The sequence below is a fragment of the Equus caballus genome, chromosome 9 (assembly GCF_041296265.1).
Source record: "Equus caballus isolate H_3958 breed thoroughbred chromosome 9, TB-T2T, whole genome shotgun sequence".
NCBI lineage: Eukaryota > Metazoa > Chordata > Mammalia > Perissodactyla > Equidae > Equus > Equus caballus.
Window position 1 is genome coordinate 8,659,196 of NC_091692.1, and position 22,830 is coordinate 8,682,025.

At 34.1% G+C, this 22,830-nt stretch overlaps 1 protein-coding gene across 2 annotated transcripts in view; it reads right to left on the bottom strand.

The window, feature by feature from the left end:
- Positions 1-22,830, bottom strand: part of ZC2HC1A (zinc finger C2HC-type containing 1A) — a 47,855-nt gene that overhangs the window by 16,211 nt on the left and 8,814 nt on the right. For both annotated transcript variants that reach the window (XM_023648430.2, XM_070221408.1), the window contains exons 2-7: positions 22,508-22,581; positions 20,947-21,063; positions 15,428-15,569; positions 13,265-13,413; positions 6,615-6,714; positions 5,888-5,987 (exon numbers count right to left, since the gene is read on the bottom strand). In XM_023648430.2, the coding sequence (XP_023504198.2) occupies positions 5,888-5,987; positions 6,615-6,714; positions 13,265-13,413; positions 15,428-15,569; positions 20,947-21,063; positions 22,508-22,581 (682 nt within the window). The remainder of the gene's footprint in view (positions 1-5,887; positions 5,988-6,614; positions 6,715-13,264; positions 13,414-15,427; positions 15,570-20,946; positions 21,064-22,507; positions 22,582-22,830) is intronic.

Consider the following 22,830-nt stretch of genomic DNA (forward strand, 5'->3'; position numbering starts at 1 on the left):
CAACAAAGTTCAATTTCAGAAAGGAAATGTGTAAAATCTAATAAAAATCTAAAGGTAATTGTCTAAGGGAAATATTACATATACTCCATATGAGAGGATTACCAGTATTTTCAGATTTTAAAAACCTAATTTAGCTTCCAATAACGATTTAATGTACCATATACCCATTATAAAATTTAACTCAATTGATCCATCTATCTAAGTGTGTATGTATTCATATATATATATATATATATATAAAAATACATGTGTAGTCATATATATGTAGAAATATATGTGTAGTCATATATATATATAAATACACACACACACATTAAGTGTTACTTAGGCTAAATGTTAGTAAATGTTACTGTTAAGCTAAAATCACTTAAATTTATGCCCTGCTATAATTTGCTACTGTTATACTATATATATATTTTATATATATGTTATTTATTATATACTAAATGCTATATATATTATATACTACAGTATACAGTATATGTATACTATACACTGTTTTATATATATTTATATATAAAATCTTGATTACATATATATTTTCAGTCTCATGCAATAAGAGCAATGTTAGGGTAATTAAATACATTTAAAAATTATTAGTTTATGAAAGAAGAATTTTCAAATATTTCAAACTTTCCCTAAACTACTCAGATCACAACGTGTAACAGACCATTCCCCATGTACCCATCTCCATATTTAAGTTACTGAACACGAACATCTCCCAGCTCAAGTCTCCTTTTCCATCAAAGCCCCTGTGCTTCATCCTCCAGTAGCACTAAAGATAAGTCAAAGCAGCAACAAGATGAAGAGAAATTTGGAAAGAAACTTAAATCTGAAAAAGTGGTGACATATTTTCCAAAGGAACTTAAAGTCTTTAACCTAAGTGATTGCTTTTGGGTTGAAGTTTCTTCTCTGTGTCTTTCTTGTCTTGCAAACTATCAGTTGAGAAGTGAATAAGATGAATATAGGACCCAGGAAGCCTATGTCTACCACATGCTTTGCCCTGACATCAGGGGCATTAGATGTTTCAAGTTACATCATCTACATCTAGTGTTACTTTGAGAATTAATCAATGTTGGGGAGAGTACAATGAGAATTCCACTTCATGTATTTTTTAATTAATCACAAACTTTGAGAAATATAATTTCAATCTGATAGTACTCCATTTTGGAACTATCAATATCAATGTCTTTTAGAGTCTATCTATGGTATTTTTCTTTTAAAGGCTCCAACTGAGTAATGACAATTATTACACACCCAAGGTCTGAAAGAAATTAAGGCAGGAATAAATAAATCCATTCAGCAGTAAAAGCAGTCTTGTTGCAGCTACGGAAAAAAAAATGAGGGTATTTTTTTAAGCCAACCAAGTACATCTACATAGCATACATTTTGCAGAATAAGCAATCTGACCACATAGCATAGAATTTTAATCACATATAATATTCAAGGATATGTCATTAAGTTGGCACCGATTTGGTCAGAGACAACACAAAAGAGTTCCTTCAATTCAACCACAGAAAAGTGTTGAATTAATAGAAGTCAAAAAACACTTTGGTTCCATGCAACACTAATCTATGGCCAAAGTTACTAGATAGCCATATGACTTAAAATATAACAGTTTATCTTCGCATATAAATAAAGAATTCTTAAAACCTCTACCTTCAAATTATAAATACCTAATTTCTATGATAATTTACTTATTCTAAAATAGGGAGTGGCAAACTTTTCCTGTAATGGGCCAGAGAGAAGTATTTTAGGCTTTGGGGGCTATTCTCTCTCTGTCACAAATACTCAACTCTGACCCGTAGCATGAAAGCACCCGTAGACAATACATGAATAATTGGGTGTGGCCATGTTCCAATGGAAACAGGTGTTGGGCAAGATTTGGCTCTCAAACCATAATTCAAAAAGATCATCTGCTCTAAAATATAAAAATTGCATCTATGAGAGGATGCCAGTATTTTAAGATTTTGAAAATCTAAATGAAAGGCAGATTTCAATGATGACTTTTTAAAATTTTACCATATATTAAAGGGTTATGATAAATAACACTACATTATCCTGTCTTCCTCCCCAAAAATATATTACTTTTTGTCAAGCTAACACATTTCTGTAGATGCTAAACTGTTCTATCTTAACCAAGACTTTTTAATTTAAAATGACTATCTGTAGTTGCATATAACTGCCATGACATGAACAGTATATCTAGAAGGAGTAATATTTTGGCAAGCTTTCAAAATATTCATAGCTGAATGAGCATTTTTAGAAATATTTGGCAATGATATCAACTTATTTCTAATTTGAAATAAACTTTACCCTAAGGAAGGGCCTTGTTTACTGTTGATACCATGTAAGTGCATTCTCTTAGGAAATAAGCCACTCAGTAAGACTATAGTAAGCATAGCAGACTGAGAGATAATAAAAAGATGACTTCTGAACTACTATTGGGGAAAAATGTACCAGGCGGTATTTCGTATCTTTATAGACCTCCAATGTCATGATGTTCCAAGGCATTCAGTTTTGAAATATGCTGTACTTCTGCTTTTGATCCTGAACTCATCAACCCTATACTGGTAATTCTGTATTTCACTTTCATGGCAAAGTTAACTTTCCTAATCCAACAGTCTCAATCATTGTTATCCACATAAGAAGCCAAACTGCAATTCTAGGTTGTTTCAGGCATTTGTAGGTCAATAATAAAAATATCACAGGACAGAAAAGGTCATGAAAGTCTACATAATCTTCCACATAAACTTAATTCACATACATCGAAAGATTGGCTTATGAGAAAAGCCTCTTTCCACTCATACAAAAATGTACTTAAAACTAGACATTTGTTTCTTACTGCTGTTAATTAAAGTATGAGAAACCAAATTCAATTTTTGCATTAAGAAATGGTCCTGACATGTATGCTGTTGCCCCAAAGTAAACTTCTGTTTTTCACGGTAACTGGACAGAAGTAAATCTCTGAAATTTGATATTTTAGCTATTGAAAACTATCAGCTGAAATGTCCATTTAAGCTGGTAATTAACCATTAAGAAAACATGATTCTCAAGGAATGACTGTGTAAACTCTGTGACACAATTCAAATGTGGCAATATTTATTTAAAAGCTCTGTTTCGTCATACTTCTAAAACCCCCTAGGATTAAAGATAATCACCTTTTAGAATAAGGGAAAAGGTATAACAGGGCACAAGTAGTCTTTGGGTGGTAAAAATGATGCAGTCTACACAAAAATTGAAATATAATGATGTACACATGAAATTTATATAATGTTATAAAACAATGTTACTGCAACAACAAGAACAAAAAAGAATAAGGGAAAATATTCCCACACGGTTTGTTTTGATTAAAAAACATCTATTAAAATCAGTTGACTCACAGGTTGTCTAGAAGTCAATTACAAAACACAAAAATTTTTCCAAGTACAAAGATAAATTTTTCTGTGGTATAACTCCAATGTATGTTAAATATTACAGATCACTGGTATGCATAATTGAAGCTGACCACAATAAAGATTATACATTACAGCTATCCAAGTCTTAATTGTATCTTATTCAATCCTGAATCATCTGTGTCAATGGAAATAATGGTTGCCATACAAACGTCAATTAATTATTCCATCATTACCAGAAACATGATTTTTGATATGCCAATAGGTTGACAAACAAGGGATTTAATTTATTAATTCATTTTTTTTCATTTATTTGCCAAAAATTGTCCCCATATGTAAGGCATTATGTAGTTACATCTGTAAGCAAGGCCAACACATAGAGCTTTACTGTCAAAGAGCTTACAATCTAGCAAGGGAAACAGAGAAACAAATCACTACCTCAATAATCCTAAAAAAGGAATGAACTCTGCTACTAAATAGACAGCCATGAATGGCTCCATTTAATACAGTAATATAATAATGTTCCGGTTAATACACTAATGTATTGGCCAGAAGCAAACACCACCACTCTTTCCAGTAGTTGGAAACACTCCCTTCACACGTAAGGATCATATATAGAACAGACAATCAGAAACTGAATAGTTATGTTTGACAGTTTAATATGAGACAACCAGAAATTTTAAATCTTCACGCATTATAAGCAGTGCATAACATAAAATTATTGAGCTCAAAATCTTTGCTTGTTAGTAAAAACATATTTTGTCCTAGGGGGTCATATAAATATTGACCAGATTTTCTGAGTTCAGTTGTCAAGGTCTAAGCAAGAGTCACAGAATGTTGTCAGCGTGCGACAGAGAAAAGAGATATACACAAAGTCAGAGAGCTACTTAGTGGCAAAAGAGGGTCTAGAAGCCTAGTTTTCTGATATTTCTACTTAAAAATATCAGCTTTTGATTCATAATCAACTGTAAACGAAACCATAAACAATATGACGCACAAGCACTATAACTTAACATGGAAGGCGATTCTCCGTGATTTGGTAAAAAAGGCTTTGTAAAGTTGAAACATATATGGCTGTGTCTGTACTTTAGTTAAAGATCTAGTGAGCTGCCTCTGTACAGAAGCAAAAAAACAAGGTCGAGTCAGTTTTTTCCCCACTGGAAGATGAGAGCCTTTTACTTTTCAACCACCTGCTCTACTGATAACCTCTCTCCTTCTTAAGGATAGTCTGTCTCTTCTTTTTGGAAGCACAACAAGGAGAAAAAACATTTAACTAAGGAGATCTTGTCAGTTGAGTTTTTTCTCTTTCTGCAGTGATAATTACACAAAATTCCTTTTAGGTCTTGTACTTTCTACATAGTCCAAATTAGGAAACAAAGGCATTACTCTCACTTGATACATACTCTTGTATATATTTCCTACATGAAAACTAAAGTGATAACCTATATCTGAAAATAACGTGTGCTCTATTTCCTAAATCAACTCGATCAGTACTTGTAAAGATATAGACATAAGCCCTCATTCTAATGGTCATGTGGCAATCCTTTAATTTTCCGATTTAACAAAATGGAAGAGAAAGTGAGTTTCCACTGGAATAGGAGGCCTTCTATTAAAATCTCTAGCACTATCAATGATTTCTCCAGATTAAAATAATTGTTCAAAGCTTAATTATGCTACTTTATTAAAAGCTGTGTATATAAAACTGTAGAAATACAGAACGTATTTTAAAAGTATTAAATAAAAAGAAAAGAATCACACACTGTTAATATTTCAGCATATTTTGTCCTTTTTGTCTACAGATATTTTTATAGTTTCTATCATAGTATACAGGGAGTTTGCATCCAACATTCCTCTTTGGTGACAGCAGGATCATCTTATTAAAATGTGTATATATTTTATGGTTGCATACTATCCCTTTGTAGATTGTTCATAATTTGCTATTCAAACAAAGCTAGACATTTTTGTGATTTTTTTTTACATTACAATAAAAACATATAGAAGAGACTAATGTTTAGAGCCAAAGAGACCCCAGTTTGTACCCTGCTTCTACTCCTGACAGCTGTGCGGCTGTGAGCAAACTACTTTTGCTTCTTTGAGCCTCTCATCCTAAGGCGTGGGGTGACTTTAAAAAAATTTTTGTAAAATATCTAGCACAGTGCCTGACACATAAAGCTTAATAAATTATGATTATTACAAAAATCATCTCTATTTCAAATAATTTCCTTAGACTAGATTCCCAGCAGTAAAATTATTCAATCAAAAATATAAACGTTTTTAAGGCTCTTGATAATGCCACCAGATTTTCTTCCAAAATGGTTGTACTAATTTAGACCCTCAAGAGCAGTGAGTGTGCTCCTGACCAGCAAGGCATTACAAGGCAAATGAACTTAGAAAGAAAGTTAAGGTTAATGAAAAAGCCAATTATCTAAACAAAATAAAATCTTAGTACCATATATATATATCATTAATGAATCAATTCAGCGTAGACTTACCCTACTTGAGGGGCTGCAATCCCTTTATGGGAGGGGGATAAGGTCTGAAGTTTGTTTCCCACAGAGCTGCTAACTGAAGACACTTTACCTGAAGGCACACCTTATAATAAAAAAGGTATTAGTTTCAACGACACTCTGAAAAAGAAAAATCACAGAAAACAGAGCATCTGACAAGGAAGACAAGGGTTTAGTGGCACTAAATCTCTGTGGCAATAAATCAAAACAAGTTACCAACAAGAAAATTATTTTAAAAAAATGAAATTTCCAGGGAACAACATGTAGCATCCGTCTTTTCTAATTTCTGTATTTCTTTCTCACAATTTACAAACAAATAAAGGTACACTTCAGTAGTCAATATCTTCTTCAAACGTTTGTCTATTAAGGACAATTGTCGAGATCAGAGAGGTACAGGTAGAAATGAGGGAAAAAATACTGTGGTCAAAGAATCAAGAAAACAATTAGGTTGACTATTCTGAAGAGATGATACATTAATAACAACATCAAGGATAGACATTTAAGCTAAAAAAAGGACTATAAAATATCTAAAGTAGAAGCTGTTGAAAGTCACTTTATTTTTACCCAGAATAACTTACTTATCCCTCCACATCGTTTCCTATTTATAAATCTATTTTAATAATCCAGAATAGAACACTAACTTCATTTCCTTCTCTACCAACATTGTTTAAAGAAAAGAAGAAAAGACAAGCTATTTTACGGAGCTCATTACCTACAACAGTTTTGCCGGTGCTGCTCGGCTGCGGTAATCGTGAAGAGCCTGACAACGCAGTTCCAGGAGAACTCGACTTTTTAGGTGCAGGCGGCTTATACTAAAATAATGAAAATAAAATATCTTGTCAACACGTTTTGACTAAGGATTATAAACTAGTATTTCAAAATCTCACAGTCCCTTAAATGAGCGATCTTTTTATTAGCTACCGACTTCCCCAAATGGAGAAAGTGTAGATTAAAATACACCACCTAAAAGAGAGGTTTCCCAAAATACGTTCCCTTTCAAAACTGGCATACTAGAAAGTTGGCTCAGATGTCCCACTGCTAAAATAAACTAAGAGCAACTTCTCCCAGTTCTCAGGAAAAAAAAAAGTTTAATGGAAAAAATTTCCTCAATGTTAAGAATTTAAATGCCAAGCAAACATTAATAGAAAAAACTTAGAAACACCCAAAGATGTTCATTTGGTGGTACAGCTTTAAAGGTCAAGATTTTTACATGTTCCTGGGTGTAGTTTTATATTTCATATATATAATCCAGCCATATTTCCTAGTGATAAAAATTCATAAGATTACCTATCAGTCTGCAGAAGTTTTACATAGCTGCTTTTTGGATTTCCCCAATGTGAAGAGAAGGAGCTAACCCTGGCTTCCCTATCCTCACCAGACCATATTAGATGAATGGAATATGGCCTGAGAAAAGATAGGGTATTTCAGCTTATCTTGTTTATTTTTACTTTTTCTCTACTCTCTAGACGGATTTCATTATTAATTTTATTTTACTGTCTCTTATTTGAGCCAAATTTTGCTCAAATGCTGAATACAAAAATATGTCATGACCTGCTCCAATACAAAGAAATGAACCTGCCCAGGGTTATACCCCAACTTAACACAACAGGAATTAAGACGCATGTCACCTTAGTTACAGCCCAGTGCTTCAAATATAAGGTGATTACCGTGCTTACATGGGTACCTGAGACTCAGCCCAGTGCATTATTTAGACTGCTAAGGACTTTAGGTGAGAAACCGGTGTTAAACCTAACTATCAAAAATCGAATATTTTATAATCAATAATCAGAATGAAATCTAAGATGTACCACTACTAAAACTGTGGGTTAAACACAAATTTTAAAGTCAAACATTATAACCCTTCAAAATTCAGTATGTGATCTTTGGAAAAAAAAATCTCGATAAAAGGGGCACACTCACACACACAAATACCATGCACATTTGGCACGACAATGCCAGAAACTGAAATTTCTTAGGCAATTGGCAAATAGAAAACCTTCAATAACTGTCTGTCAATGAACAAATGATTAGAAGACTTTGGAGATGAGCCATATAAAGACAGTTTCTTTGAAAACCTAAGAGGTGTTTCTCGTTTAAAAGGACATCTGGTTAGTATCAGTCTCTCCCACTAAAATACCAATGAAGATATTAGGAAATATCTTAAAACTAACAACATGGAAAACAAGACCTAACAAAGACTTGTTAAAATATCAGAGACATGTCTACTCAAAACAGGGTCAATAAAACTGGATCAAGAAACAGGATTGGTGACCCACTCATACTGTGCTAACTACCAAAGAAGAGCACAATGACTAGCATGAAGAAGGGCACTGGGGCAGGGATCACATACTGTCTCAGGCTGGGCACAGGCAGGAAGGCCCTGGTAGCATTACACAGTGGGGGCTCAAGATTTTTATGTTCATATTTGAGACTATTATTATTAACTTAATGGCTCACAAATAGAAAAAGACACAATATTCCTTTCAAAAGGTGCTTTGTTTCTCGGCTCTGTATTAGGCCTCCTAATGTTTTACTCTATTTTATTGTCAGTTTTTCTGAGATATCCAGAACCTAGCCCAACCTTATCTATCTCCTGTATTGCCTCTTACCTTCAACAAGAACTAGTCAGGTTAGTTTCCTTACTGAACCCTCGGACTGCTCTGAATGCCTCTTGTTTAAAACATACTCTCCTGCCTCTCAGTAACTTGCTGTTCCCCCGACCTAGGTAATCTGACCGCTTCCTCACTGAGCTGCATTTTGTCTGTTCTACAATATCTACCTGAAATTCTACCAGTATTACACAGGCTTTCAGGACGACTCTTGCTGGCAACAACTTTGTGTAAATCCATTTTAATGATCAAAAGAACAAAATCACTTCATTTTTATACAGTTATAGTCAATACATATTTCTTTCATTCATTGCATAAATATTTGTTAGGTGCTTATCACTTCATGTGTTTTTATACAGATCTCATACTTAATAAGTCTCCTTAGTAAAATATTTATATTTATGAAGACTATTGAAATTGGAAAAAATTAAAGAACACGAAAGACGTTCATTTCTGATAAAATGGGAGAAGGCGCTATTTGAACCAACCCTTCAAGTAAACACTAAAAATGCTCAGGAAAGTACAAGAAATCATTTTAAAAGCACTGAATGTCAGATGAGAGAAAAAAGAACTGCCAGGCCAACACCATGTGAGACTTTAACAACGATCTGGCCATCATGTGGATTTGCTGTATGAGTTTGTATGACCAGGCTGGTCAAGCAAGGTAAAGCCGATAATTTAAAGTGCTTCCAGACTGGTCGCACTCTCAGGTATCTGAAAGAAATAATACAGATGTCCTCTGGAAGAAGGCACTTCACAAGAATAATCTTCATGAATAACTTTTTAAGGGCAACAAGCAGTAAAAGGTCAATAAGAATTATGTACATAATAATGTAAGGAACCACAAATGAGGAAAAAAAAGACAGCAAGAATATATCCATAATGGTCACATGATGCTGTAATTACTAGATACATAACATAAAACAATTATGGTGACTACATTGAAAGAAATCAAGACAACTTTGAAAATATTAACAGGGAGTTAGAAACTATAAGTAATATAGGAAATTAGAAAAATAGCCAAGTTCAAGAAATTAAAGATATTACATATGCAATGGTGGAGGAGTGAAGCAGCTGTATAACCCTCCTAGAGATGACATTTTAAAAGAGGATTAAAAAAGAGATTTTAAGAGACTGGAAACCATCTAAGAGCAGTTGTTCCAGAAAACTGGCAACTGTGTACTGTGTGTTTACTGCAGGGAAGGGGAATGGAAAGGAGGAGGGAAAGAAAGGAAGGAAAAAGAAAACAGGAAAGTATGACCCTTATTCAGCAAAAACAGTCAATAGAAACTGACTCCAAGTGGGCACAGGTGTGTCAGATTTAGCAGTTAAGAACTTCAAAACAGTTATTATAGGGGCCAGCCCAGTGGCAGACTGGTTAAGTTCACCCACTCTGCTTTGGTGGCCCAGGTTCTCCGGGTCGAATCCTGGGTATGGATCTATACACCACTCATCAAGCCATGCTGTGGCAGCATCTCAGATACAAAATGGAGGAGGACTGGCACAGATGTTAGCTCAGGGCCACTCTTCCTCAAGCAAAAAGAGAAAGACTGACTACAGATGTTAGCTCAGGGCCAATCTCCCTCACCAAAAAAAATACGAAAAAACAAAAACAAACAAAAAACAATTATAAATCTGTTCAAAAGGTAAAGGAACATATGTACAAGAATCAAAAGGAAATAGGGTAACAGTGAATGAACAGACAGGGAATCTCGACAGAGAAATTAAGGCAAAATACAAGAATTTTCTGATAACCAAAAACAGAAAATTCCTTGCCAACAGATCTGCACTATTAGAAAGCCAAAGAAACTTCTCCAGGCTGAAGGGAAATGACAAAATATGGCAGCTCAAATTTAGAAGAAGGAATAAAGAGGTCTGGAAATGATAATATGTGAGCGAATATAAAGTATATGCATAAATATGTGTGCATATATGTATAAATATGTTTATATATTTATTTTCTTCTCCTAATTTATTTAAAGGGCAGATGACTTTTAAAGCAATAAGTATATGTTATATAACAATAACCATCAAGAGTAGTGATAGGTTTATAATATCTATGGAGTTTTTATATATATATATAATAGCTCTAAAATTGGTGCGAGGTATATGGACATATCCAAAGATAGCGCTAAGTTAAAGATGCATTTTGTTATTTGTAGAGTAACCATTTAAAAAAATTAAAAATGTATAGCTAGAAAGCCAATAGAGAAAATAAAACATCTTTTACTAAGACAAAAGAGGCAAGAAAGAAAGAAGTAACAAAACTTCTTTCTTTAAAGTAACAAAAGAAGTAACTTGAAAGAAGTAACAAAAAAAAAGACAAAAATAGAAAACAGCAACATGACAGACCTAAATACAACCATATCAATAATTATATCAAATATAAATGTCTAAAAACTTCAACAGGTTGAGGTTACAATATCGGATTTAAAAAAAGGAACAATTATATGCTGTCTATATAAGATGAAAAACACAAATTTAAGTTACAAAAAGGAAATTAACAGAATTAAGCTGAAATGGCTACATATTATCAGATGACACACACTTCAACACAAGGAATCCTGCAATAGACAAAACAGGACACTCCAGAATGATAAAAGGGTCAATAAATGGGGAAGATACACCAAATTATAAATGTAAATACAATTAAGAAGAGAAATTCAAAGTACCTGAAGCAAAAGCTGGCAAAATTGATGACAGCAGAAAAAGTCACAATCACAGCTGATGATTTTAACACATTTCCCTCAGTAATTGATGGAACATCTAAACCAAAAGGCAGTAAGAACATAGAAGATCCGGGTGACACTACCAGCCCCCTTAACCTAATCGACATTTATAAATCTTTATACCCTACAACTGCAGAAGACACTTTTTTTTTCACATGCCACGGAGCATTCACAAAAAAATACCATGTTAGGCAATAACACAAATCTCAGTAAGACGGAAATCTTACCAAGTATGTTCTCATACAACAGAATTAAGTTAAAAATAAACAATTAAATATCTAGAGAAGCGCCAAATAACCAGAAGTAAATGACTCACTTTTGAATAAACTATGAGCAAAAGAAGAAGTCACAAATTAGAAAATATTTTGAACTGAACAATAAAAACAAAATCCACATATTAAGATTTTTGAGATGCAGCTGGAGCAATGAAATCAAAAGCAGTTTCTTTGACAAGATGTAATTAAATTGATAAAACTCTAGCTAGAATGATCAAGGGAAAAAAGAAAAACATCAGAGAGAAAAGAAGAAAATCTATCTGATTTTAAGACTTAGAAGCTACAATATTTAGTATGGCAATAATGTTCGCACAATGACAAAACCACCCAGTGATGCATTCTTCAGAACGTATCCCTGTTGTTAAGCAACACATGACTGTACTGTATCACTATTTTGATCAGAGCAGGGTCAACAAGTGGGTTCTAATCAGGCCAGATTATAGTTGTTAAATATGACAAGGACGCATTTAAGCATCTTTAGGAAAAAGATTCTATTTAGTTTACTAATATAAACCCAGTACCTGACACACTGTCTGGTTCAAAGAGTGTACTCAATAAAAATTTCTTGAATGAACAGAAATGAGAAAATATGAGGTTACACTGAAATGAATATATATGACTGGGTATGGAAGCAGAAGTGATACAATTTAAGGTGGAAACTATCAACTACTTGGATTTACATTTACCAATCATGCGGCACCATGTTGCTGGAATATACACCTTCTACTCTATTTCCTTTGCTCTACTGACTATTTTTTTCTTAAAACAAAAAAAAAATCATATTAGTGTTCTTAACTATTTAAAAGATGTACATTATTTGACATCTGTTCTGGACATTCTTCAAAATGAGTTTTCTTCTTTGTTCTTTCCCCACGATGATGATGATGACAATGATATGTTCCCTTTCCAATTATATTACCAAAAATTCAATAAGAGGATTCTCTCAAGGAAGCCTCAATTATAACAGTCTTTTAACCCAGCATTTTATTCATAAGTAACAAGAGAAATGGATTTGATTATTTACTGCCTGCTAGATTTACAGTATTAAAACAACTGTTTACAAATGAAAGCTTTGTGAACAATGAAATTTGCTTAAAAGTACGACATTATCAAAGTTTTTGTGTAACAATATGCTTAAAGAAAAACCATAGTACTATAAAAATTAATTTTATACAACAAATTCCTTATATGGTTTATGGTCATCTAAGGGCTTTCACATACATTACTTCACTTGCTTCTCACAATGATCGTGTAGATTACCACTTCACAGATGAAGAAACAAAGCCTTCCATACATGAAACGTTATTTCCCTAAAAATTCAAGAGCAGTGGTTCGGATCTGACCCCAGGCTTTCATTCACTCTGTGTATTACTCATATATAGCACGGTCACATTCAGCACTTACATGATCTTCAAATGTCGATTTTTATTGCCATTTTCTCACTCTTCTAACCTCTCTAGTTTCCTCTGACTCTGCTTCACCTATTTTTAACTTATTTTCTTACTTTTTTCCTAATACCTCTTTAAAACTGTTTATTTTCAACTCTCTACCAAGTCCATTTCAATTAACTAATTAAACTACTTGTTCTCAATTAGCCATTCAAATTTTTTACTAAATCCCTAACAGTAAATATAAATTTTAGCAGGTGAGAGAACTGTAGTTAAATGTTCTGTAAAGCATCAAGACAAAATTGTGAACTAGAGTCATTTTCTCATTTGTTTGTAAAAAGGATTAAATTGAGCATTTCACCTGTGTCCGGGAAGTTGCTTTTCCTTTGGTATCAGTAGAAAATTTGCCTTTATTGCTAATACGTGCTGCCTGTTCCTTACAGAAATTTATATGCCTATCAGCTGCATTTTCATTAAATCTTCTCTGGCAATATGGGCACTGAATATAATCTAAGGCAGAAAAAAGAAACAGATTAACAACACTTGAAAAGCGACATAAAGATTTATAAGCTTTTATGAATGGTGATTCAAGATGTTTAACATAAATAATAACATTTAATAAGCAAAAACTCTCATCTCCTTATAACCACTCAACCTGACTTAGGTAAACTTAGTAAGGACGTTTAAGAAAAAGTTTGCTAGTATATGATAAATTCCAATTTTCTACCAGCTTAGAATCAAATTTGAGGAAAAAAGAACAAAAAGATAAATCCTCAGTACAAAACAATTAGTAGAGGGAAAAATGTTACTTCTTTTTTGCCTCTATAATACCATATGTTTCATCATATATACATATTTTTATACAGTACACCAGTCAAATAGTAACAATATAATACATTGAAACTACATTTTAAAATTTGGCCTCATCTGTTAAAATCTTTTATTTTAATTAGAGGAAAACTGTCAAGGAATAGCTTAATTGACTTTAAACTGTTTTATTTTGTCTTAGAGGTCCCAACAGATGGAAGAAGTGATAAAAATATACCTCATTAACATAATTAATTCAAATTTAAGAAACAGCAAATGTTTCCAAGATAAAATATTCTTCCAAAATGCAATGTATACTGTAAATAAAATTTCTTTCAAAATGAAATCTCAAAATTATCCCAGACAGAACCAAATTTTGTAGCATTGTAAGAGTTCTCAATTTTATGAGACACTGATAAGCCATAAATACAAAAAATTTTGGATTGTCAAAAAATATGTCAATTTATTTCAACAGGTTTACTTTACAAAGAGTGTGTCCTTTAGAATTTACATTCATCTGAAGCTCAGAAATTTGTCCTTACTATCGAAGCAGGCCTAAAATCTCTAATAACAAAGAAGTTGTTTTGTCAGCACTAAGAGATTAAAACATTTCTAAAGTCCAAATTATCCTTGAGAACTGGCACTCTCTAACATATGCAAACATGAGAAATACAGCTATGTTGAATAAAATGTAATATACAAATACCTCCAAAGCAGAAAGAAAATTCAACCTCACAGGGAAAATTAAGGTAGAAGAAGAAGAAACCTAAACCTACTTGAAACATTCACAAACACTCACAGCGTTAAAGTTAATTACTAATACTCTACAACAGGGGTTGGCAAACTAGGGCCCGTGGGCCAAATCTAGCCTGCCTACTGTCTGTTTTTATAAATAAAGTTTTATTGGAACACAGCCATGCCCACTCATTTACACATTGTCTGAGGCTGATTTCTTGCAATAGTGGTAGACTCACGTAGTTGCATCTCATGGCCTGCAAAGCATAAGATATTTACTATCTGGACCTTTATAGAAAGTTTGCCAACCTCTCCTCTACAACAGCTAACTTATGTTAAAATAACTACCTCTTTAGACTACTCTAATAACCAACGTCAAAGTGTCAACTGGGCTATTTTAAATCTTCCACTATCTCAATATCTCAAATAAGGTTGACAGTATCTTGCCTTGCTTTTGGTAAACTGAAGTAATTTTTACCCATTCAATGAAGAAAATATAATAATACTTAAATTTAGGTATATCAGTCTATATGGTAGTTTCCCCACATGAATTGCACATTTTAGAAGCAATATTATGCTATCTTTTTCCTTCCCAGATGACAAGATACCAAAGAACGAGGTAACATAACTATGTGAATCTTACTGAATGACTACATTTCAATCCACAGTAAGCATGATTAAAATATTTCCTGGAATATTAACATTTAATAGTTACTACAATAATTTGAAAAATGTTATTATAATGCTTTATGTTTAAATAAAAGTATTAAGATAAAAAGATAATGATTTCTATGTTCAACACTGATGTGTCTTTATAAGCCTCAATGCCTGGTTATCATTATTTTACAGCAAAGCTTTTAAAGATTATGCCTCATCAGGTTCCACTATGATAAATTAAGTTTAAAAACAACTTGATATTTATAAAAATTCTATCATTATCTTCTCCCCACATGAACACTTCCATCAACGACGCCCCATATACCAGGATCATAAGAAGGCGGAGGAGGAGGAGGAAGCTTGCCACCCTCTTTAAGAGCCTGATCAAGGCCTTTAGCAGCTCTTATGGTGGCAATGAACTCTTCATGTTTTCTTCTCCAATTAGATGGTTTCTTTGGTGGTTCAGGCTATAAATAAAGAAAAACCAGTTTCAAAACATTTTTTAGATAAATTGAAATAAAACTTGACAAAATGCCGTATTATTTTAAATGTCCTCTTATCAGGAATCCTTAAATGATGTCCTTTCTAAATCTCTAAGTTTAAAAAGAAACTTTATGCAACTATATTACATGCAATTTTTAAAATGTAATTCTAATTGTAACAGACATTGCTAAATTGACTTTAGTAAGTATTACATCCATTTAAGCTCCCACTAAGAGTGTATTTCTCTGTTTTCCCGTAATTTCTCCAACGGAATATGCTACCAAATTTCTGGGTTTAGACAAGTGAAAAATAGTTCTCTCTCTCTAGTTTCAACTGGCATTTCTCTTACAATGAACTAGATTGAGCATCTTTTCATATCATTAAGAATCATTTGTATTGCCTTTTCTGTGAACTGTTTATATGCCTGGTCATCTTATATGTTGTTATTGGTGTTTTTATTTTTTTTTTTTAACAATTTGTACTAACTATTCAGAGACTAGCCCTAACCCTCCCCAACAATACATCTGTCCTGTGACCTTGTCTAAGGGTCTTCTGATACACATTGCAGAATTATTTTTAAAATGTAGTTTAATTTACAGATCTTTTCTTTATGGTCTCTGGATTTGCAGCCAAACCTAGTAAGGCCCAACCTCACATCAAGGCAAAATGGAAATGTTCCATGTTTCCACCTAGCACTTTCATGGTTTCATTTTTAAAATTTTAAGTCTGTCACTCACTTGGAATTTATCCTGATATCTGGTGTGACATATGGGTTCAACTTTACTTTTTGTTTTTTAATATAGTTATGCAGCTGACTCACCATCCTTTATTGACTTTTCTCCCCAGTGAACTGAGACAGCACCTTTATCATATTATATTCTCTTTTGTACGGGGGCTTATTTCTGAACTTTCTCTTCTGTTCCATTGTTTTGATGATCCTTGTGTCAGTACTAGTGTTTTAAATATTAAGACATAATATTTTTATATCTGATAGAGTAACCAACTTTATTTTGCTACTCTCTCAATATTTTCTGGTTATTCTTGTATGTATATTTTTCCATATTAACTTTAGAATCAGCTTGTCCAATTTTTTTAAAATACTATAGTAAATGGAAAAATTAAACATTACATTCATAAACAACCTAAGGAACATAAAATCTTTATTATGCTGAGTCTATCTATCCAAGAACATATATTTCCATTTGAAGAAGCATTTGTTTGTGTCTTTCAGCAGTTTTTTAAAATATTCTTTGTGGAAGACTTGTCCCTTTATAAGGTTTATTCCTGAATATTTTATATTTTGTGATGTTCTTTTATAAAGAGTCTTTTCTTCATTTTTACGTTTCAAGAGGTTGTTTGAAATATGAAACCTGGTAATTTCTGTATATTACTATTATACATAATTACTTCACTGACTTCTCTTTTTGTTTGTAGTAATTTAACAGCTAATTCTCTTGGGTTTTCCAGGTATATCATGTCCCAATAGTGACAGTTTTACCTCCTCTTTTCCAGTCCCTACGCATCTAATTTCTTATTATTACCTAACTCTATCGGCTAGCACTTACTACATTAGTTGGAGCGTACTCTTGTTCCTGACTTTAACGGAACGACCTCTAAATCTTTTTCCACCAAACATGATGCTGGCTCGTGTGCTACAAGAGATTTATTTTGCCATACTGCTGAAATATCCAACTATTCCTATTATGACTTTTTGTTTTTTTGAGGAAGATTGGCCCTGAGCTAACATCTGCCACCAATCCTCCTCTTTTTGCTCAGGAAGATTAGCCCTGAGACAACATCTGTGCCCATCTTCCTCCAGTTTCTATGTGGGACGCTGCCACAGCACGAAGCATGACTTAACAAGTGGTGCTTAGCTCCACTCCCGGGACCCGAACGGCAAACCCTGAGATGCTGAAGTGGAGTGCGTGAACTTAACCACTATGCCACTGGGCCAGTCCCATAACTTTATTTTTTAAATCAAGAATATATGTTGAATCAAAGTCAAAAGGTGATTCTTTAAAAACATTAATAAGGCAAGACTAATTATGAAAAAAAGAGAAAACATAAATTACTAAGGAATAGAAAATAGTACACAATGAGAAATTATAAAGAATCTTTAATGCTAATAAACTTGACAATGAAGAGTAAATGGACAACATCCTTGACAAACACCAAAAAACAGATACCAGAAAAAAAAGAAAATCATAACAGTCTTATATTTATTTTAAAAAATGAATCTATTATTTAAAAACATACATAGAAAACTCCTGGCCTGGATGCCCTTACTGTTGAATTCTTGCAGACATTTAAGGAAGAAATAACATCAATCTTTTACAAACTCTTTCAAAAAACAGAAAACAAGAGAGTAACTTTCCACCTAGTTTTATGAGAGCAACAAAACTTCGATAGAGAACAATTACAGACCCACCTTTCTCATGAAGACAGATGAAAAGATCTTATATAAATGTAAGCAAATTTAGGTGTTTGAGATCACTGATTCCTTCAAGTTTCTTATTTTATACTGAAACGTCTGATCACAACAGTCATCTGCTCCACAATGATCATTACTCACCTACTGCTAAGTTTTGCTGCTCCGTTCAACCTTTTTTCTCATGGTTCCTTGTATCAATGATCAGCGAAACATTTTTTACTACTTGCTATTTGAAGAGTTAGGTGTGCCTGGTACAACTATTACAAGAGGTTTTAGGGAGAAGGAGAGGCCCAGGGTAGCCTTCTAGGCTCCATAAACCAACAGCCTTCTTATCTGTTGCACAAGAGACAGAGGTAAAGGCCTCTCTGGGGCCAGGCCCCTGGCTGAGTGGTTAAGTTCGTGCGCTCCAGCTTCGGTGGCCCAGGGTTTTGCCAGTTTGGATCCTGGGCGCAGACATGGCACCCCTCATCAGGCCATGATGAGGCGGTGTCCCACAGCACAACTAGAAGGAACCACAACTAGTATATTCAACTATGTAGTGGGGGGCTTTGAGGAGAAGAATAAAAAAAGATTGGCAAGAGACGTTAGCTCAGATGCCGATCTCTTTAAAAAAAAAACAAAGCCTCTCTGTGTGATTACATAGACCTACCTCTTCTGCTTCTCTAAAATACCATCATCCAAGAGTGACTGCTGCCAGCCGTGCTTCCCTCCGTTCCCACACTGACCACTTCAAAAATAGGCCACAGTTCTTTAGAGTAGGCCCCTCGCCTTCAGAAAGGGTATTTCATTTTCACCAGTGCTTTCCGAGAGCCTCTGCCACTGGGCCTCCTCAACTCTGTGCCTCTTCTCCCCACTTCTCTCCTGGCTTTTGTCCCATTTCAGCCAGGCTCATCCCAGTTCCCCGCTATCTAAGTTCCTGCAGCTCATCCCAGTTCCTGCCTTGGTGGGAGTAAACAAGGGACATATACTTCCTGATAACACTCCTCACCTTTAAGGAGTCACCTTGAAGGTGGCAGATTCCCAGATTCTGGGCCATGGGCTCCCCAGCAACTTCCTGCCCGTCTTCTATGAGTGGCTGCTCCCGGATCTCAGTTGCTTTGGGCAGTCCTTACATATATTTTGTAGTCTGTGGATTATGCCTGCCTTTCGTTTCTCCAAAAACAGAGTTTTTATTTACTTTGCTCCACTCTGCTTATGATTTTTTGTAGGATTTCCTTGATACAGGTAAAGATATTGAGACCTACACCATGATCTTCCAATATACTGCTTCTTAAACTTTAATGTGCATATGACTCACCCAAGGATTTCCTTAAAATGAAGATTCTACTTCAGTATGTCTGGGTGGAACCTGAGATTCTGCATTTCTAACGTGTTCGCAAATATTGCTTATACTACTGCTCCACGGATCATACTTTAAGCAACAAGAAAATAAACTACTAAGGTAAAGCAATGGTTTTCACTTTGCTTTTTTCTGAAGATTAATTTTTTAAGTGTACAAACCTTCTCCCTTACAAAAGAAATAGGATAACTAACATTTATTGAGAGACTGCCATGGATAAGGCTACGTAATAATCCCTACAATCATCCCACAAGCTCAATGCCACCACTACATCACCATTTCACACTTCAGCAGAAGTAGAGATGAAGTAAATGGCCCAACACAACAGGGTAAGCAGCAGAGCCAGGGTTGAATCCGGACAGCCTGACTCCTGCGCCAGGTTTCGCACCCACTGTGTTATACTGCCTCTGAGCATTTCATTCGTTTATCTATCCAAGCTAATTAAAGCTAATACAATCATATATCTGGCAGCTTACTAAGAAAACTTCAAATAACAGTTTATGTACCTTACTCAAACTTCACCATCCTTCCTTTAAATATTCATAGACTGAAAAATAAAGATGAATATCTGACTTTTCTATTATCAAATGATTTTATTAGTAAGATTAATTCCCCCATAGGAAAATGTTTTCTTGTGTCACTAGGAGAAGTTATCACCAGTGAAAGGTGGGTTTTTTCTAAAAATCTATTCAATCAGCTACTCAGGTTTTGAATATTTCAGTGAAATGGCTCTGTAAAACTATGTCAGACAAAGTATTTAAGTGATTTATTCTTAGCAATAGAACAGATCATGGTTGGTACTAATGAGGGATTATCACAGACATTATCATATTCGTTGCTTTGGTCCCAAGAAATAAAATAAGCTGACAATGACCATATGTAGACAATTGAGCAACTGATAAAACTCTTCCCCAGAAAGCATAAGATCACAAATATTGACAACCCATCAATCAAGATAATCAGTATTTATTATGCTAAGATGTCTGTAAATACCAGCTTGACTTTTTTTTTTTTTTAAGATTTTATTTTTTTCCTTTTGCCTCCCCAAAGCCCCGTGGTACATAGTTGTGCATTTTTAGTTGTGAGTCCTTCTAGTTGTGGCATATGGGACACCGCCTCAGCATGGCCTGATGAGTGGTGCCATGTCAGTGTCCAGGATTCGAACCAGCGAAACCCTGGGCCACCGAAGCGGAGCGCATGAACTTAACCACTCAGCCACGGGGCCGGCCCCTCCAGCTTGACTTTTGTATATAGTGATTACACTAATGGTGAGAGAGACACAAACTCTTATCTGAAGTAATTAACAATGACTTTAGAAGAACATATGAGGATTTTTAAATTATTTCCAGCCTACAGCTAAGCAACTGGCTCTCTACTGCTACAAAAACCTCAGAGTAATAGTTGGCGTTTGAGACAGTAGTTTGGTCTCTCCTTTGCAGAAGTTTGAAATAAACAAGTTTCTGATCATTTCTAAACTGAGAACTTGATTCAGAATTCTGCTTATTTTTCACTCGTAGTATAACAGATAATTATAATTTTTTCAATATATATTGCAGCAAGGTTCACACTATTCAAAAGGTCATATAATTACCCTAGGTTTAAGAGGTTTTACTGTTGGAATATCAGTTCCTTCTGCTCTTTGTCTGCTTGAATCAAAAGTCTTCCGTTTTTTAGTGGCAGTTTTCTGGCAAATGGGTCCATGTTTTTTCTGTTAAGGTGAAGAAAAACGATGTGTCATTCTCTTTTCTATAGAAGACTAGAACGTTACTTAAATTGCCATTTGAGACCAGTTTAAAAATCTGAAGATGAAATAAATAATAATAATACATAAATAAGACATACCTTGCTTTACTAAAATCATTATAAAGTATATATAATATGTGATATAAGTCATCTTTCTCACGAGAAAGTACAGATAAATACTCTTCCAAAATTTTATTAAGAGATATTTAATACTCTCCTAGTTTTCACACTGCTAAGATAAGGAAAATAATGTAACCAAGTCAAAGCTGTTTGAGTGGGGAAAAAAGTTATCTTCATCACTAAATACCTGAAAACAGACAATAGAAAAATAATGTAAATGGAGAAGAATGCATTAGTGTTAAAATTACAGAAGTTCACACAATAGTTTGGGTTACTAAAGTTAACAGGATAGCAGTACGTTAACATAAAACAATGAGACAAAGAGGTCAGATTTGTGTCTTTCCTCCACAATCACCCCTTTCCTCTCTTCTGTAATTCAAGCTTTCTACCTTTCTTTACCAAGGATTTTTCTTGAGCTACCTAGTGTTCCACTCCTATAGCTTCTTTAATATGACTGCCAACTCATTCATTCAATCATTCATTTATTCAGTTTAAGGACACTACAATGGAAGCTCTCCTAATGGACCTCCAATTAATCTACTGGCTAAGTAATCATTCTCCCTCCCCTAAATAAAATGTGTTCACTGATGACATCATGCACTAAATGCACTTTTTTTCTTTTGTATTTTGATAAACACTCAACAGGGTGAAACTGTTAAAGTTTATCTGAGAACAGAGGAAACCTCAGAACTAGCTGGGCCGGCATCCCGCAGCCTCTCATACTTTCAACACACGATTAGTAATTAATTGTTTTAAACACACTTTCAGTTTTCATTTCGACAAACAAGCACTGTAATTATAGCCATTAGAATAAAATCTCTTAAGTATTAAAAAAATAATGAAAGTGTGGCTAGCAGGAGACTTTCCAGTAGACCCACGTACATCTGTTCCCATAAATTGAGTTGTATATGTCAAAAGTACCTGGTGCTTATTCCCAAACCTGATTATACAAGCTGTAGCTGTTATGATGATTATATAGTTTAATTAAATAAATAAATAAGGGCAAAGAAGACTTTTCTTCCCTGTAAAACCTCAGCTGAATGCTTTGAAATAGTTTGAAAACTAGTGAATCAATAACAACAAAAATCACTGAAGTGAGTGTAGGCAAGACATTTTTCAAAGGTTAAGAAGGAAGCTGTCATTATTTAAAAGGAGTCTGTAGTCAGGGGACATTCATACACTAGCCAGTATCTCTTTAAATTATCCCACAGAGGTTCTTCCCACGTGAGTTGTGCTGAGCATTGAACAATTACTGACCTATCAAACCCCAAAAGGAAAGAGGTACTCACTAATGCCACTGGAAAGAATGTTCTTCCACAAATCTTGCAAGGTAATAATTCTCCAACTTGGACACTTCCATTTTCTAAAATGGAAAAGAATTTAATCAATTCTATAGTTCAAACTGTGAAACTTCCAAATTTTAAGCTCCTCCTTTAGTTTTACATGTAAGTTGTCAGTTTTTGTGAAAAATCTCGTTTCATTTTGAAATAAGGAACACTATCAATTAAAATGGGCACAAGACTTAAAGAGTTATCGGTGCTCAAAAAGGCCAGGCCAAACACAGAAGTCATGATTTAAGGATAACCAAACTGATACGGTTGGAAATACCTAG